The sequence below is a fragment of the Periplaneta americana genome, chromosome 3, assembly GCF_040183065.1.
Source record: "Periplaneta americana isolate PAMFEO1 chromosome 3, P.americana_PAMFEO1_priV1, whole genome shotgun sequence".
NCBI lineage: Eukaryota > Metazoa > Arthropoda > Insecta > Blattodea > Blattidae > Periplaneta > Periplaneta americana.
Window position 1 is genome coordinate 163,448,315 of NC_091119.1, and position 18,111 is coordinate 163,466,425.

At 35.2% G+C, this 18,111-nt stretch overlaps 1 protein-coding gene across 2 annotated transcripts in view; it reads left to right on the plus strand.

The window, feature by feature from the left end:
- Positions 1 to 18,111, plus strand: part of LOC138696800 (calnexin-like) — a 45,335-nt gene that overhangs the window by 582 nt on the left and 26,642 nt on the right. For both annotated transcript variants that reach the window (XM_069822215.1, XM_069822214.1), the window contains exons 2-7: positions 200 to 362; positions 9,143 to 9,302; positions 11,501 to 11,796; positions 13,964 to 14,391; positions 14,980 to 15,211; positions 16,964 to 17,104. In XM_069822215.1, the coding sequence (XP_069678316.1) occupies positions 234 to 362; positions 9,143 to 9,302; positions 11,501 to 11,796; positions 13,964 to 14,391; positions 14,980 to 15,211; positions 16,964 to 17,104 (1,386 nt within the window). In that variant the 5' untranslated portion in view covers positions 200 to 233. The remainder of the gene's footprint in view (positions 1 to 199; positions 363 to 9,142; positions 9,303 to 11,500; positions 11,797 to 13,963; positions 14,392 to 14,979; positions 15,212 to 16,963; positions 17,105 to 18,111) is intronic.

Consider the following 18,111-nt stretch of genomic DNA (forward strand, 5'->3'; position numbering starts at 1 on the left):
TGACTGGACACTACAAATCAATGAAATTTTAGTCATATAATGTATGGTGGTGACAGGAGTGCACGTATTACTCAAATGCACGTCTGTTGGATAAGATGCTTTAAGCATTATTTTGACGTAACTTTCCTCAATTTATTGAAATACGGAATAAAATCATGACATTTTTGCTCGAAGGTTAATTGTAATATTTACGTTTCAGGCATTTTTGACAGAGCTGGACGTCATAAAAAATCATGAAAAAGAGGCAAATCAGCTTCTGTATAATCGGCATTGTTTTTCTGTGTTTGGTAACTATAAGTCGATCGGAAGTGGAGGAGAAAGATAATGATGACGATGATGATGTTGTTGTGTCAACCGAAGAAGTGAGTATTCATGTATTCATTTATGCATTAAATGACAATTTGATTACCGGTACACAATTATCAAATTTATGTGTGCAATTTTTTAAATAGACCCAACCTACATTGTCAACGAAACTTTTCTTTTGGGTGTTAGATCAGTATTCCATGCACATGCTTTCATTAAGAATCGTTGCTAGATTCCATTTGAATTCACTGAATCATTGTAAAACGCCCATATCTTATTTTAGAGATAACTTTAATAAAAGCAGCCAAAAGCACGATTTTCATTTGTAATATTGGTTAGTAAGCCTACAGATGAATAATATAGGCCTAATATTGAATTCAGTACTGCCACCTTTGCACCTATTTTAATTTCTGCTTGTAAAAGATCAGTCTTTTATACACACATCCTTTCGTTAAGAATCGTGGGTAAATCCCATTCGAAGTCACTGAGTCATTGTAAAACGTCCATATTTTGTGTTAAGAAATAACTTGAATAAAAGCTGGCAAAAGCATGATTTTGATTTGTAATATCAGTTACCAGTTGTACAAATGAATAATATATCGAGTACAGCACTGCCACCTTTGCACAAATTTTAATTTCTATATGTAAATGTTCAGTATTGTCATGAATGATAATTCATACGTAGGCCTACCAAACATTGTTCGTAAGTACGTACTTACGTGGTATTCTGAAGTAACTTATAACGTTTATTACTATCATTCTTTTTTCAGATGTGTTACGTTGCTCTCAATATTCGAATTACACACACAAATATGGACTTTGTAATTCAGTAGTGTGAAATTACATTTTATTAGATCGCTTAAAAATCTCCCAATCGACGACTTTTTAAGTTTCCTCTTCACCCTAGATATGAAGTAAATAGTCACAGAATGCATGTATGTTCAAGTTTTAAAATACGGAACAGCTATAGTGATACACTTAAGAAATTTTAACACAATTTGATCCATGGTAAAATACGGTAGGCCTACTGATTTTTATTCCATTTGCGTTGTATTTTTAATCTTGTTTCCTTATGTAGTGAGTATATAAGTACAGAGCATTCCTATGCATCCTGACCCCACCCCATCCTCTGCCTAACAAAATCTGATTGGTGGGTGACAAGTGTCATACGCTGTTGTATGGACAGGTCCATTCACACTTCCCTATGTAGACTGGTTCCACTCTGCCCTGTACTGCTTCACATACTCGGGATTGGCGCTCCACACTATTGTCATGTAAGCCGATGGAACATGACTACCTGGGACTGATCTGCATAGGAATGCTCTGTATTTTCTAAATCAGAAATTATTTTGTTGTAATCTATACAAAAAATAAAACTATACACTTACCGATACTTACAAATGGCTTTTAAGGAACCCGCAGGTTCATTACCGCCCTCACATAAGCCCGCCATCGGTCCCTATCCTGTGCAAGATTAATCCAGTCTCTATCATCATATCCCACATCCCTCAAATCCATTTTAATATTATCCTCCCATCTACGTCTCTGCTCTCCAAAGGTCTTTTTCCCTCCGGTCTCCCAACTAACACTCTATATGCATTTCTGGATTCACCCATACGTGCTACATGCCCTGCCCATCTCAAACGTCTGGATTTAATGTTCCTAATTATGCCAGGTGAAGAAAACAATACGTGCAGTTCTCTGCTTTGTGTAACTTTCTCCATTCTCCTGTAACAAGACTATACACTGCTAATAAAACTATTTTTTCTGGTAAACTCCGTTTTCACAAAAATAATTGGTGTTAACATGTATGAGCTATCCTGAGACCGAAAATAGCATTTTTAAAGTTTTTGTTTGTATGTCTGTATGTTTGTTACCTTTTCACTCCATAATGGCTGGACCAATTTCTATGAAAATTAATATGTAAAATAAGTTAGTGCCCACTTAGATTTTAGGCTATATGGCATCCAGAATACTTCCTTAGAAAGGGGAGTTATAAAGGGGCCTGTAGTAAATAAATCAAAATAGGCCTATCTCGCTTATTATTTATTTTTGGAATAATATTTCATTACAAAAGTTTCTTTAAAAAATGTTCCCAAGTTTTATTCCGTGTGCTGTTGGAAAAGTTGTTCCACAGACTCAGTAGTCCCACAACAAATAAAAAAGTCACTTATATGTGTACTTCCATAAACAACACGCATTTTAAACAATATAAAATTGTATAACACCTTTTTCCAAATAATATTGTTTGGTGCAAAAGAAATATAAGAAAACAATTTTATGCCAGCATTGAAGTTCAAGAACAGGCTTATCATTTAATTGAGAACCTTCTTATAGCTCTGAGATCTTAACAAATACTATATGTTTTGTTCTAGACGCTGGCCAGTTGTGTATTGAGTTTAATATAATACAAAGCTTTAAAAACAGAATTGAACAACTCCAGAGAATATTGCATGATAATAAAAGTTACATTCGTAGATTTAGACACAATTTTGAAAATAGTTCGGAGCAATAACTTACAATTTATTATAAGCTAATTGTTCACTAATTGTAGGCCTAAGTAATAATTAATAACAAGTCGTAAATAGAACCACACTTCTAAATAGACTTTCGTCATTCTATATTAGAGTGTTAATTTTATTTTGTTTTACCTACACTTCATACCTGCTGATTCGGCTATTGAATTAGGAGTAACTTAGGATAACAGCAAGATATATTCGTTAAGTGACAGTTTAGGCAAGCATACATTAGGACAGACTGCATTGCATGGCAAAAATCTACGCAGATTGCTGACATACATTTTACATGACATCGCACATAATTGACAGAGTGGAACAGGCAGAGCACCTGCACCTCAACTTGCACCTTATTTAATTGTTATTCTTCCTCTTACTTACTTACAGCGTTTAAGGAACCTGGAGGTTCATTTCCGACCACTATTGGTCCCTATCCTGAGCAAGATTAATGCAGTCTTTATCATATATCCCACCTCTCTCAAATCCATTTTAATATTATCCCCCCATCTACGTTTCGGCCTCCCCAAAGGTCTTTTTCCCTCTGGCCTCCCAACTAACACTCTATATGCATTTCTGGATTCGCTCATACGTGCTACTTGCCCTGCCCATCTCAAACATCTGGATTTAATGTTCCTAATTATATCAGGTGAAGAATACAATGTGTGCAGTTCTGCATTGTGTAACTTTCTCCATTCTCCTATAACTTCATCCCTCTTAGCCCCAAATATTTTTCTAATAACCTTATTCTCGAACACTCTTAATCTCTGTTCCTCTCTCAAAGTGAGAGCCCAATTTTCACAACAATACAGAACAACCAATAATATAACTGTTTTATAAATTCTAACTTTCAGATTTTTTGACAGAAGACTAGATGACAAAAGCTTCTCAACCGAATAATAACAGGCATTTCCCATATTTATTCTGTGTTTAATTTCCCCCAAGTGTTATTTATATTTGTTATTATTTCTCGGACAAGATATTTGAATTTTTCCACCTCTTCGAAGGATAAATCTCTAATTTTTATATTTCTATTTCGTAAAATATTCTGGTCACGAGACGTAATGATATACTTTGTCTTTTCGGGATTTACTTCCAAACCTATCTCTTTACTTGCTTCAAGTAAAATTCCCGTATTTTCACTAATCGTTCGTGGATTTTCTCCTAACATATTCACGTCATCCGTATACACAGGAAGCTGATGTAACCCATTCAATTCCAAACCCCCCCCCCCTCTGTTATCCTGGACTTTCCTAATGGCATATTCTAGATCAAAGTTAAAGAGTAAAGATGATAATGCATCTCCTTGCTTTAGCCCATAGTGAATTGGAAAAGCATCAGATAGAAACTGGCGTATACGGACTCTGCTGTAAATTTCACTGAGACATATTTTAATTAATCGAACTAGTTTCTTGGGAATACCAAATTCAATGAGAATATTATACAAAACTTCTCTCTTAACCGAGTCATATGCCTTTTTGAAATCTATGAATAACTGATGTATTGTACCCTTATAGCCTACTCCCATTTTTTCTCCAATATCTTTCAAATACAAAAAATCTGATCAATAGTCGATCTATTACGCCTAAAAGCGCACTGATGATCCCCAATAATTTCATCTACATATGGAGTTAATCTTTTCGAAAGAATATTGGAGAAAATTTTGTACGACGTCAACAAAAGTGATATTCCTCGAAAGTTACTACATTTAGTCTTGTCCCCCCCCCCCCTTCTTAAAAATAGGTACAATTATGGACTCCTTCCATTGTTCTGGTACAATTTCCTTTTCCCAAATAGCAAGTACAAGCTTATAAATTTCGCTAGATAATTCGCTTCCAACGTCTTGTATTAATTCTGCTGGAATTTGTATGAAACAATACATAGAACAAAAAAATAAATAAATAAATAAAAAACAGGAGTCGTCTACATCTCACTTGAGGATGTGTGTCAGAGGAAGAATAATTGTTTGTATACATCTGAAGTCTGATTAGTTTAATATGTAGCTAGTCAGCGATGTATGCAATGGAGGAGGAAAAGAAACTGGCCACCCTACCCATTATCTCTTGACTTAATTACCTCATGAGTGATGCCTTATTGGTGTTACTTATGAGGTTCAAACCTATCTTCGGACAGTTGACTAAACAACAAACAAGTCATGAAGTTAAACTGAACTGAATGAAAAATGGTATGTAAAAAAACAAACAGCAGAAATGAAATTTACTGTATGAGTGAAGTGAAAGGCAACCTATATAGAACATTGCACATGTTATGGATAATTCAAACCAATACAATCCATAAATTTGTATTAAGAAAACGAAACAAAAGTAATGACTTTCTGCAGAGCAGACTTGCTTAAATTTAAAATTGTTCTAGAACAAGTGAATACCTCAGATTGCCTTGGTTGCAGTCTCTCCCGAAATTCGTCCATAGGCATTCTTTCCTAAAATTCATGCAATAGTAGTCAAATTTCAACAATTCATGGACACATTAGAAAAGTTGAGGTCAGAAATGGTATTAAAATTTTATGAAACATTAGCAATCCCATCTCTCCTTTATGATTCAGAGCTGTGACCTAAAACCACGATTCCAACAAATAGAAGCTGCAGAGGTTAGCTTATTAAGGCCTCTGGCAGGACATCTGCTGTTTGATCATAAGACAAATGATGAAATTCGCCGAAACTGGAAATGTCAACACAATAACATTCCGGAAAATGATGAATCAGTTGTTTTATAATTACTGAAAACAGAACAAACAGATTTATCTAATCCATGAAGCTGTTGATGATGATGATGGAAACCAAATCATTTATAAGCCTTCTCCATGCTCAGAAAAGTTGTAAGAGTTTTTTTTTTTTTTTTTTGTCATTTAGCAACCACAAAGTAAAATATTTAGTGAAAATAATTAGGTTAGGTTAGATTAGGTTAGTCATATTTGAGAGAATCAGATAAGCCAATTTATAATTTTAACAAATAAAGTAATCATTTATAAACCAATCATATGACTTATCATAACCAATGTAATACTAAAATAGTGTAACTTCCATACATTTATTGTGTAAACGTTTTCGTCTTTGTGGCATCTTCAAACATTGGATGATATTATGATGTCAAGTAAAATTTAAAAATTGCATAAATGTATACTGGAACATACATTGTGTGTGTGATGATAATTATTCATGTGCAAAAAACTGTTATGTACATACTGTATTATGTCTGAGTCATTAACATCGAATTATCCACACACAGAAATCAATTTAAATATTGATCATAGCTATTAGCATACACACACACACACACACACACACACACACATATATATATATATATATATATATGTGTGTGTAACATGTTGCAATTTCTGTTTGTATTACAACATGACATGTATTAGTTTATATTTGTACCTCCTTGTGAACCATATATTAATTCATTTGCATATTTATTTCAACATCAGTAATAATCTGACTGCAATATTGTAACAACAACATAATCATGAAAAATATGCTGACAATTAATGTAATTGATTTAGGTTGTGCCATAATATTTTACATCGACAATTATACAGGGTGTCTATAAAGTCCCCTATCTATTTCACTGAAGGATGGCAGTGATCGAAAAATCAATGTTATGAAGTTTTACACTCATTCTACTTGCTTTCTACATGACTGCCATTTATGTCAAAACACACACTCCATCTTTCAGTAATGGAACGAAATGTAGACTGTAACATATCAACTGTAATAAGGCCTGCTGTTTCCTGATATGATTCCGTAAATCAGATAGACCATTACCTTATTAGTGTACATCTTAGACTTTATGAGCCCCATGCAAAAAAGTCTAAGGGGGTAAGGTCTAGTGAACAGTAAGCCCACAGCAATGGTGACTCTCTACCTATCCATCTCCCTGGAAAGGTTATGTTCAGGTAATCACAGACAATGTGTGCAAAATATGGAGGAGCACCGTCTTGCTGAAACACAACTGTATCAAGTATGTCATCCTGTAGAAGCTGTGGTTAGGAACAGTTCTAACATGTTGAGGTAGGTATTACCCGTTATTGATTTCTTGGTAAAAAAAAAAAGAAGAAAGAAAGAAAATGGGCCATACAGTTTTGATACCAAACATTCACCTTTGGTGTTTCACGTTCCCACTCCAATGTGTAATGTGACTGTTCATATACCCATATTCGATTGTTGTGTCTGTGCAAACATGGAAAGTGGCGTCGTTGGAGAATAAAATGTTGTCCATTAAATTCTCGTTCTGTACAGCCTCCAGGAAGTCATAACACATTACCTGATGACAGGTGAAATCTTCGTCTTCATGATGATACAAAACTTGATGTTATAAGCACATTTTCGTACAGTGAAACGTAGAATTTTCCACACTCCCTACTGAGGCATTGAGTTAATGCCTTTAGACTCCTATCACTGGCAGTTTGAACCTGCTGTACAGTGTCTGTCGATATGCGTGATTGTCAGTGACGTTCCTCATCACTCTCACTGTTGATACACTTAAATTTGTTTACAAACAGATGGATGTGTGCCCTTGTTGGGGCGGGTTTATGGAATTTATAGTTAAATTGAGCTCTGGTATTTTCATATGACAGTCCACGTACTCGTGCATAAACAATGACAACCCGTTCTTCCATGATACACATCATCCACTATGCTAACTGCAGCTGCAAAGAAAATAAAAATCTGTGTTATTGTGGAAATGGATAGGGACTTTAGAGACACACTGCATTTAATATTCAGTGTGCACACAGCGATCGTTTTTATAATTAATTTAAACAAACAGAATTTAAGTGTATTTATATATGTATTTTCCAGTGGTTTTATATGCCGCTGAAACATGGACTTTGAATGCGGATATGTGTAAGCAACTCAGGGTGTTCGAGAGGAAGGTTCTGAGGAGGATTTTGGGAGCAGTATGTGAAAATGGTAACTGGAGGAAGAGACATAATGATGAATTAATGGCCATCTGTGGTGAACTTGATATAGTATCTACGATTAGACTTAGCAGATTGAGATGGATAGGACATGTTGGTAGAATGACGAGTGAAAGGAAGGTATATCAGATATTCCACAGTCAACCAGAAGGGAGAAGGAGGAGAGGAAGATCGAAGAATAGATGGTGGGATTCAGTTCAGGAAGACATGAGGAGGTGCGGAATTACTGGATGGCTACAGTTGGTGAAGGACAGAGCAGCATGGAAGAGGACATTGCAGGAGGCGAAGACCCACTTTGGACTGTAGAGCCATGGATGATGATGATATATATATTTTATGCAGTTTGACAATGAAAAAAAAAATTATGGTTTATATTTAACGACGCTCACAACTGCAGAACTATATTAGCATCGCCAGTGTGCCGGAATTTTGTCCCGCAGTAAATCTAATGACATGGTCCTGTCGCATTTAAGCACACTTAATACTATCGACCTGGGTGGGATCGAACCTGTAACCTCTAGCACAGAAGGCCAGCACTATACCGACTATGCTACCTAAGCCGATAGTTTGACAATGAACACTGAACTTATTTGTGATTAATTTGTAATTACATAATATAACACATTTTAGATTATATAATTTCATCACACACATTGTATGTTCCATTATACAGTTATGAATTTTTAAATTTTACTTGATATCACCCAATGTCTGAAGATGTCACAAAGGCTAAAACGTTTACACAATAAATGTATGTAATGTAAACTATTTTAGTATTACAATAGTTATGATAAGTCATATGACTGGTTTATAATTGATTACTTTATCTATTAAAATTAAATTAGGTTAGGTTGGAATATATTAGGTTAGGGGTTAAGTCAGTACTAGCATCTTACCATTCACATTCAGTCTTTACATAAACTTGACTAGTATTCGAAAAGTGCAGACTGATTTTCCTGCTCAAGGAATTCCTTGTGTAAACAGCCTAGATCCTAACAAGCAGTTACCTCTGCATATCATACTAGTGTACCTCTGGTTGAGATTTTGGCTGATATAATACATTATTATCAGGCAGTACATCTCACTTGACGATATGTGTCAGGGGAAGAACAATTGTCTATGTACATCTGAAGTCTGATTAGTGTAATATGTTACTAGTCAGTGATGTATGCAATTGAGAGGGGGAAAGGAACTGACCACCCTACCCCATTATCTCCTGGCCTAGTTGCCTTATAAGTGGTGCCTTGTTGATATCACTTGTGAGGTTCAAACCTGTCTCCAGACAGTTGACTAAACATCATACTAGTATAATGATTATTATATTTTCATGATATTCGTCAAATAAAATATGTCTTAAATATTCTCCTTTTCATTTCTACAGGATGAGCCTGTTGTAGAAGATATCATATACACAAGTCCTACACCATCTGGCAATGTGTACTTTACTGAACATTTTGATGATATCAGTCAGTTTAACAAGAAATGGATATTATCAGAAGCAAAGAAAGAAGATATAGATGATGATATAGCCAAATATGATGGTATGTATTTTTTAACTGATTTGTAAAATATGTTGTGCAGATTTGACACCATATGAAGGTACAGTCATGCTCAGATTCTGCAGAAGACATGTGATATCTAGCATTACCTTGAATTGAAAGTGGGCGGAGCCTCGTGTCATATTGACTCCATATCGTGGAACTCTTTGCATAATGTTCTTTATTTCTTGATATTCTCGAATGAGAAAACAAATACAGAATTTATTAGATATTGAGGAAAAATTAGTTTAATATAACTTACAAAACGAACATAAGAGACAAAATACGATACAGTAGTAGTACTTAATCCTAAAATTTCATGAAGCAGCAATAATTAGGTCTACAGTACTGACTTGCTGACATAAAGGATGAACCGTAAGTAAAGTAATTAATTTCAGGATGTTATTCTTTGAGATATTTTAAACAAAGAAGTTTATACAATTTTGCTCGTTCTTGCTTCCTTTTCAAGATAAAAATTGTTTTATATGAAACATTTGGAGAAGCCATTGATTGAATTCCCAATATACTCAGTCAATTTAAGAGAGCAGTATATTGTGAAAATAAATTATTTTATTTTATCCTTTAAATGTGCAGAAATTTGATCTGAACAAATGTAACATTGTAAAATTCCTTTGCAAAACGAAAAGTTACATTTGTTTGGATCAAATTTCTGCACATTTAAAGGACAAAACTAAAATTTTTCAATCATTTATTATAACACATTGCTCTCTTAAATTGACTGAGCATATTGGGAATTAAATCAATGGCTTTCCCAAAACACGCTATGAAGAATTAAAACGGAAAATCAATATCCCGAATTTAAAAGAAAACCTACAAATTAAACCAAACCCTTTAATTCTATTAAATATGGAATATAATCTAAATTTAACAGAAGAAATACTGAAATCAGAAGTAAACACTGAAATACTAAAACAATTGTCTTTAGAGACAATTAATATTAGATACCCTCCACAAAACTGGCTTCATTTATACACTGACGGATCCATGATCTCCAGAGAACAAGGTGCCGGTGCAGGTGTTATGTGCTGTCTCTTCTCACTTTATAGATCTCTTGGATATGGAACAACAAGTTTTGATGGAGAAATCATTGCAATAAATGAAAGTCTCAGGAATCTTCTATGCCACATCAGTAAATTTAAAAATGCAGTTATATTGTCAGACTCCAAAGCAGCTATTCTATCAATAGTCTCTAAACACACACCTTCATCTCAAACAGCAGAAATAACTAAAATGCTCTCTCAATTAATATCACTCAATAAAAGAATTGTATTCCAATGGATACCATCCCATTGTGGAATCCTGGGAAACGAGAATGCGAATGCTTTAGCGAAGAAGGGCAGCACTGCTACTTACAGACCTGTTACTAAATCTATGTATTACTCTGTGAAATGATTTATTAAATCTACATACTTAGACTTCAACAAACAAAATTTGATAACACAATCCCAAGGGAAAAAATGGAACTCTCTGCATCAAAATCCACAGTTAATTCCCGATTTACCACGAAAATCGTCTGTAGCTGCATTTAGATTGGCAACAGGCCATGATTGTTTGGCCAAACACCTGCATAGAATTGGAATATATCAGTTCCCTAACTGTCCATTGTGCAACTCAAACCAAGAAATGGATTCGGAACACCTCAAAATCTGTGCTTCAGTGGCTGGTCATGATAATATCTTTGAAAAATATTGGAGTGCAAGAGGTCAAATGACTTTATTGTCAAACGCCTGGCATTAGAAAACAACAACAACAAGATGTTTCATATAAAACAATTTTTATCTCAAAAAGGAAGCAAAAACGAGCAAAATTGTATTGAACTTTTTTTTGTTTGAAATATCTCAAAGAATAGTTTCTTGAAAGTAATGGCATTACTTATGGGTTATCCTGAATATGTGATCAGGGGTGTCACTCAGAAATTGAAAAAAAAAACTGTTGGCTTATAAGGGAGAGGATATTTCATAAGCAAGTGATCATAGTAGGTGGATAGATCTGACAGTGCAGGAATATTAGGCACGAGCATATTGTCAGCTGATCAGAATTGTTCTGTGATTTGCTGCAGAAAATGAAAATATCACTATTATAGTACAGATTATTTCTTAAAGATTTATGGGTATAATTCTTATTGCTCGCCATTCATTCCTTTTGTTTATAAGATGGTAAACAATAATTACGTCTTGCAGGAAAGTGGGAAGTCGAAGCTCCAGAGAAGAATGGCTTGATAGGAGATCTTGGTCTAGTTTTAAAGTCCAAAGCGAAGCATGCTGCGATATCAGCTCGATTAGATCGTCCTTTCAAGTTCTCAATAAAGCCGTTTATAGTCCAGTACGAAGTGACACTTCAAGAAGGACAGGAGTGTGGTGGTGCTTATATAAAACTTCTCACACATGGGAAGCACACAGCTGATCTTCGCCAGTTCCATGACAAAACACCTTATACCATTATGTTTGGGCCTGACAAGTGTGGAAATGATCATAAGGTAAGTATTTTCTTTCACATAATTTATTTCTGCATTTTTTTCATTATTAAGAACGCTCTGCTAGTGCGTGCAAAGTTCTTGATTTCAGGGAATACTTTTCAACATATGCCCTGGTTGCAGTGTTGCAATAAAGTACGCCTATCCTACTTTTCTGTAGTCTTAAATAAGAATGCATGAAATTATACAGGGTGGACTGCTCGAATGTACCTAATTTCGATTGTATGTGACTGGTGAACGGTTGAAGATAGAACCTTACGGTAACATTTATATGAAAGGAAAACTCAACAAGTTTCGAATCCTGTCAGTAGATGGTGCGCAGACACGGTTTCTTTTCGTAGATTGTATCAATTGTCAAAATGGCGACACCGCAGATGAAAGCGCAAACTGTGTTGTGGTATGCAGAGTTTAAATCAATTGTTAGAGTTCAAAGGGAGTACTGGTGAGTGTTTAAATATGATGCTCCAACTGCTAAGAGCATTAAGAAGTGGCATGATACATTTTTAGCTACAGGATCATTAGTCACTAAGAAGAGATTAGCGGGAACTTCAAGTATCAAAATCAACATTGCAATGAATTGTCCACAAACGTCTCAAACTGTATGCATACAAAGTGCAGTTAATGCAATGCCTGGAGTCGGATGACAAAACCAAACGAGTGGAATTTGCCGAGATGGTCTAGCATCGTATTTTATGTCAAAGATTTTTTCTCGGATGAAGCCATGTTCCTTGTGTCAGGTAAAGTAAACCGGCATAATGTGCGGATCTGGGGGATCGCAGAATCCTCATGCTATACAAGAGGACGTTCGTGATAGTCCCAAGTTAAATGTGTGGTGTGGTTTGTCACAGCAGCAGGTCATTGGACCATTTTTCTTCGCCAAGAAAACTGTGTGTGGTACCGGTACCACATATCTTGACATGCTGGAGCAGTTCTGTGCTTTTAATAATACTCATCCAAATCGGTCACCTATTTCTCTGTCATCTGTGTGTAGAATAAAGCAAAATTCAGAGAACATGGACATGTGTAAGACGTAAAAAGATCATTTTCTGTTAAAAACATCTTGGTTTATGTTGATTTTATTAATAAAGCTGCTTTCATAATACAGAGTGCAAAATATATCAACAATAAAATTGTTACCATAGCAACCATAATGCATCTGTACAAAACAAATGAAACATTACATAAAAAATAATCTGTTCTTTCAGATGATATTAAAAAAAAATTTTAAATGTTCTCAATAACGTCATAACTCCCATAACAATAGTTCCAAAAATATCTCGTTTCCATAAAAATATTCCTTCCTAAATAGAACAAACTGTTTTTAACTATTGCAGATGATAGATGAAATGAAGATTGAATGACAAAAGAAAATGGGAGTGTCTCAAGCAAAATTCAACCCTCCCTAGTACTAACATTGTAACTCACTTTTTTACATTTTTCAGGAGATGAAAATGAAGTTTTAAAATGATCATGTAAATTAGTGTGTACAAAAATGTATAGTAACAATAAGATTTTACATACAATTGGGAAGGTTTAGAGCTATACAATGATAGTACTGGGAGAAAAAGAAACAATTTAAGACCATATTAACTAGGACAACTCAAAACCATAAAAAATTGAGTTACAATGTTAGTACTTGGGAGGGTCGAATTCTCTGCAGTGTCTGTTTTGTCCACCACAGATTCTGTCAGACGAAAAATTTGAAGTATGGCTTCCTGAGGGTTCTGAGTCACGTTAAATTTGTGGTATATAGAACAATCTTACAACATTCAGCTGATTAATGTTATAGGCAAAATTCTGAAAATGGCTATTGTTTCCTCCACGTAAAAAAAAAACCTCGTTTCTTTCATAATGTTGACCACTGTGAACGTCTTAAATCATAGGTTACATTGAGGTGATTATTGTCAGGGAGAGAGGAATGCAGGTTTTGGTTCTCAAAGAAATTGGTCTTGAGTCCAGTTTAGCAAGGCATTTTCATTGCCCTTATTATTATCATGCCATCTAACTCATAGCACAACCTGTGTAAGAGTTATGTTATATAATTCCCGAGATAATTTTGAAATACTCTGAGCCAACCGTGTTGCTTGTCAGATGGAAAATTGCTATTTAAATTGTTGTTCTGATTACATATTTACAGTATATTTCAACTTTTTCTTTTTTTATCTTTCAGCTTCACTTTATCTTCCGTCACAAGAATCCACTGAATGGAACTTTCTCAGAAAAGCATTGCAAGAAGCCTAAGGAGCGGTTGGAGGAACCATTTAAAGATAAATTGCCACATTTGTATACATTAATAATTCGACCTGACAACACGTTCGCTATTAAAGTTGACCACAAAGTGGTCAATGAAGGTAATTTACTAGATGATTTCACTCCTCCTGTGAATCCTCCAGCTGAAATTGATGACCCTGAGGATAAAAAGCCTGAAGATTGGGATGAGCGTGAGAAAATTCCAGACCCAGAAGCACGCAAACCTGATGACTGGGATGAAGATGCACCAGCTATGATACCTGATCCTATTGCAACAAAGCCAGATAACTGGCTGGAAGATGAGCCTGAAATGATCCCAGATCCTAATGCTGAGAAACCTGAAGACTGGTGAGTTCTGTTTTTTACAATTTTACAATGAAAGTTTTTACCTCCTTTGTTTGTTTGTTTCTTTCTTTCTTTGTTTGTCTGTTTGTTTCTTTCTTTCTTTTTGAATTGTCTTTTCTGTATTACTTTTGAATAATTTCAAGGGAAAAATTGTTCCGGGGCTGGGTATCGATCCCGGGACCTCTGGTTGAACGTACCAGCGCTCTCCCAACTGAGCTATCCGGGAACTCCACCCGACACCGTCTCAACTTTTCTCTTTATATCCACACAACTCATGTGGGCTGACGAAATGCCAGAGGCTCACATCGAGTGCACACAAACTCTTCCACGCGAGTTGTGTGGATATAAAGGGAAAAGTTGAGATGGTGTTGGGTGGAGTTCCCGGGTAGCTCGGTTGGGAGAGCGCTGGTACGTTCAACCAGAGGTTCCGGGATCGATACCTGGCCCCGGAACAATTTTTCCCTTGAAATTATTCAAATCTGCTTTACAGGAAGCTTCACCTGAAAGACTAGATTTGTATTACTTTTGTTTAGATAGATCAGATTACCCATACTGTTCTTTAAATATTGTTTTTCTTTCCTAAATATTTAGGGATGCTGACATGGACGGAGACTGGGAGGCACCTCTGATTCCCAATCCCAGATGTGAGAGTGCTCCAGGCTGTGGTCCCTGGCAACCACCACAGATAAATAATCCAGATCACAAAGGAAAGTGGCGTGCACCCCTTATTGATAATCCAAATTATAAGGGCAAGTGGAAGCCAAGAAGAATCCCTAATCCAGACTTCTTCGAAGATAGGAACCCTTTCAAAATGACAGATATTGTAAGTGCTTTGTATCTGACAAACCTACGCAAAGATTTTACTTGGATTTTTTATGCAATAACTTGCAAAAAAATAAGTTGGTTAGTAAATTGAAGTTACACACAAAGAAGATATACATGAAAATGGTTATAAAATAACTGGCCTCCTAACATTGGCTCGCGATTATTTGGATTAATGGAAGGAGGACTTGGATGGATTGTCCCAAAACACAGAGAATCCAGTATAACGGTAAATCTACTTCTAATTCGTATTCCGCTGCCAGACTAGTAGCTGATTCTTCTCTTCGAATTTCTCAGTGATTTTTGACTTTTATTTTAGTATTGAAACCGTTTTCTTCTGTTTTCTAGCCATGGTAATCGTAAAATTAGACCTGTGTTTTGTAAAGCTGCATAGAAACTAAACAGAAAAATCTCAACTTTCACATGTGCTGCTGTTGCAGTTCTTTTTATCTTTTCAACCTACCGATAACAATACATATGATACTGGACTAAAGTTGCAATAATAGGAACACGTCATCAACTGAATATAGGTGGTGCTTTATTGCTTTGCAAGATGTACTCTTCACGTTCGCAAATCCCCCTACTTCCTCCTTAGAAAAAAAAGAATGCACTGATAACCTTCAAATCAAATACCTGTAATCCACAAACAAATAACCAGGAATTTATTGAATACATTTCATAGTTAGTCATAAGATTGTAGTTATCATAACATGTTGCTTACTACCATCCAGTGGTCTTACTCTTGTGCTGAAATAAAGAGTGGGATTTTTATCTTGCTACCACTTTCACGTAATTTAATATAGTAATGTTCGCAAATGTTAAACATTTTAAAGCATGCATCCATTAGTTACAGTGCTTTAAGAAAAAAGACATGGCATTGTCTTCTAAGTGGCAACTGAAGACAATTTTACTCCCATTGTTGCGTTTTTCTTTGTTTGTTGGGTATGTTGTTAAATTTATAATTTCAAAGTTTTTAGTCATTATTCTATGTTTCAGTTGATTATGAGGCAAGCAGATGTACATTTTTAATACTAAACTAAGTGGAATCTATTACTGTTATTTGACAATCTTTAATGCGTATTTAATTTCACATAGTTCCTATGTCTGATCTCTTTGAATTATCTTGAATTATGCATGAAAATTCTCCAGGTATCACCACCCCATAATACAACAATTCTCTCATAGTGATATCATTTATTAGATCCCAGAAAATCGTTATTGAGGTTTGACTATTTGTCACATAAAAGGTAGCTTTTCATTGCAAAGACAGTGTCTTTATCTCTTATTTATATCTGATTAGAGAGAATAAAATTGCAGACAAACATTGACAAATGTTTAAGTACACTGTAGGTGTAATATTTTTAATATATAGGAAATTTTTCGACTGAGGAAATTGTAACTTGACCACCAGTGAAAGCTTTCTTTCCTTCCTGGAGAAGGAAGCATTGCTCTCACAGCCAAATACAGTATTCCCTTAGGCTCCCCACAAATTAGCTCTAATACCTACACTACTGGAATTATCTCCTCCTGTGCGAACTAACAATAGAATTGGATCATTTTTCCTTTGCACAGAAATTGAAACCTCGACAATATGCCAGATTGTAGTCTTCATGTAACTTTAGAATTTCAGTAGAAGTGAAGTGTAAAGCAAATTCGTGAGATAATTTTTTATGTATATATTGACTTCATGAGTAAAAATTGCAGGCTCTTAGATGTCTTCACATACAACTTCTTTTCTTCTTTTGTGTTTCAGGCTGCAGTTGGCCTAGAATTATGGTCTATGTCAAACATGATTCTCTTTGATAATTTCATCATAACTGATGACCTATCTGTGTCTGAGACTTGGGCTGCTGAAAGCTTTGACCTCAAACGCAGGAAACTAGACAAAGAAGGGGTGAGTATTTATTAGCAGAAGTTATTGTTCAAATGACACTTTTTTTGTGTAAGATATTTTTATTGAATTGATATCAAATGTAATTTTTCCTCTGATTTTTTATTGACTAACATAATTGAAGTCGACCTCAGAGGTTTAATAGTTGCAATGCTGTGTGCATGAATTCAGCTTAACAAAGAAAAAGTTATATGTTGAAGCTTCATTACTTCGTTTTCAAGTCTTGGTAACAAATGTCACCACAAGAATGATTGTGGAGACCTGTAATTGAAAAGAGTAACTAGTCCATAGTCTGCAGTACACAGATTGAAACTTAGTATCATTTGAGCTGAAACTAGATGAGGGCCACTAACTTAGTTGTCAAGTGCTTGACATTAAAAACCAACTAACGAACTTTAATGTGTACAGTTAGAAGTTTCCCTTCTTTGTGACTATAAATTATTTTCATGTATCAGGTTGTTTGAAAATTAATTAGAACACTTCAGATGGCCATAACATTGTTAAAACGTAAGGTTTACATTAAATAATATCGCCATATTCATGCAAAAATTATCAGTATAAAGCTCCTGACATGCATGATCTATTTGGCAGAGCAAATAGATGTAGACTAATCTAGGTAAGATGCCATATCACCGTGTATATTGAACTTAGTTGTTTACTTTGTTCTCTTTAGCTGTAATGCTTTTGATGTGACTTGTTCATACATTTCATCTCCTTTGTGGCTACAATATTTTGTCTGGACGCACGTAATATTTAACTTCCCATAACTAACAGTGACCTAGTCTTAACATTACAACTAGGCAATGCTGCTAAAGTGCAAATGAGTTGTGTTGTTCCTGGCGACTAGACTAGACAGCATTTTGGAAGGTGGTCAGCTGCTATATGCTCCGTAGCATTTCTGATGTGTGATGTCACAAGCTTGTACAGTAGAACCAATAGGAATCAGTCTATAACAAGTACTTCCCGAGTTCGTTTGTTCACGTGTGAGTGTTTCAATACATTGAATAAGT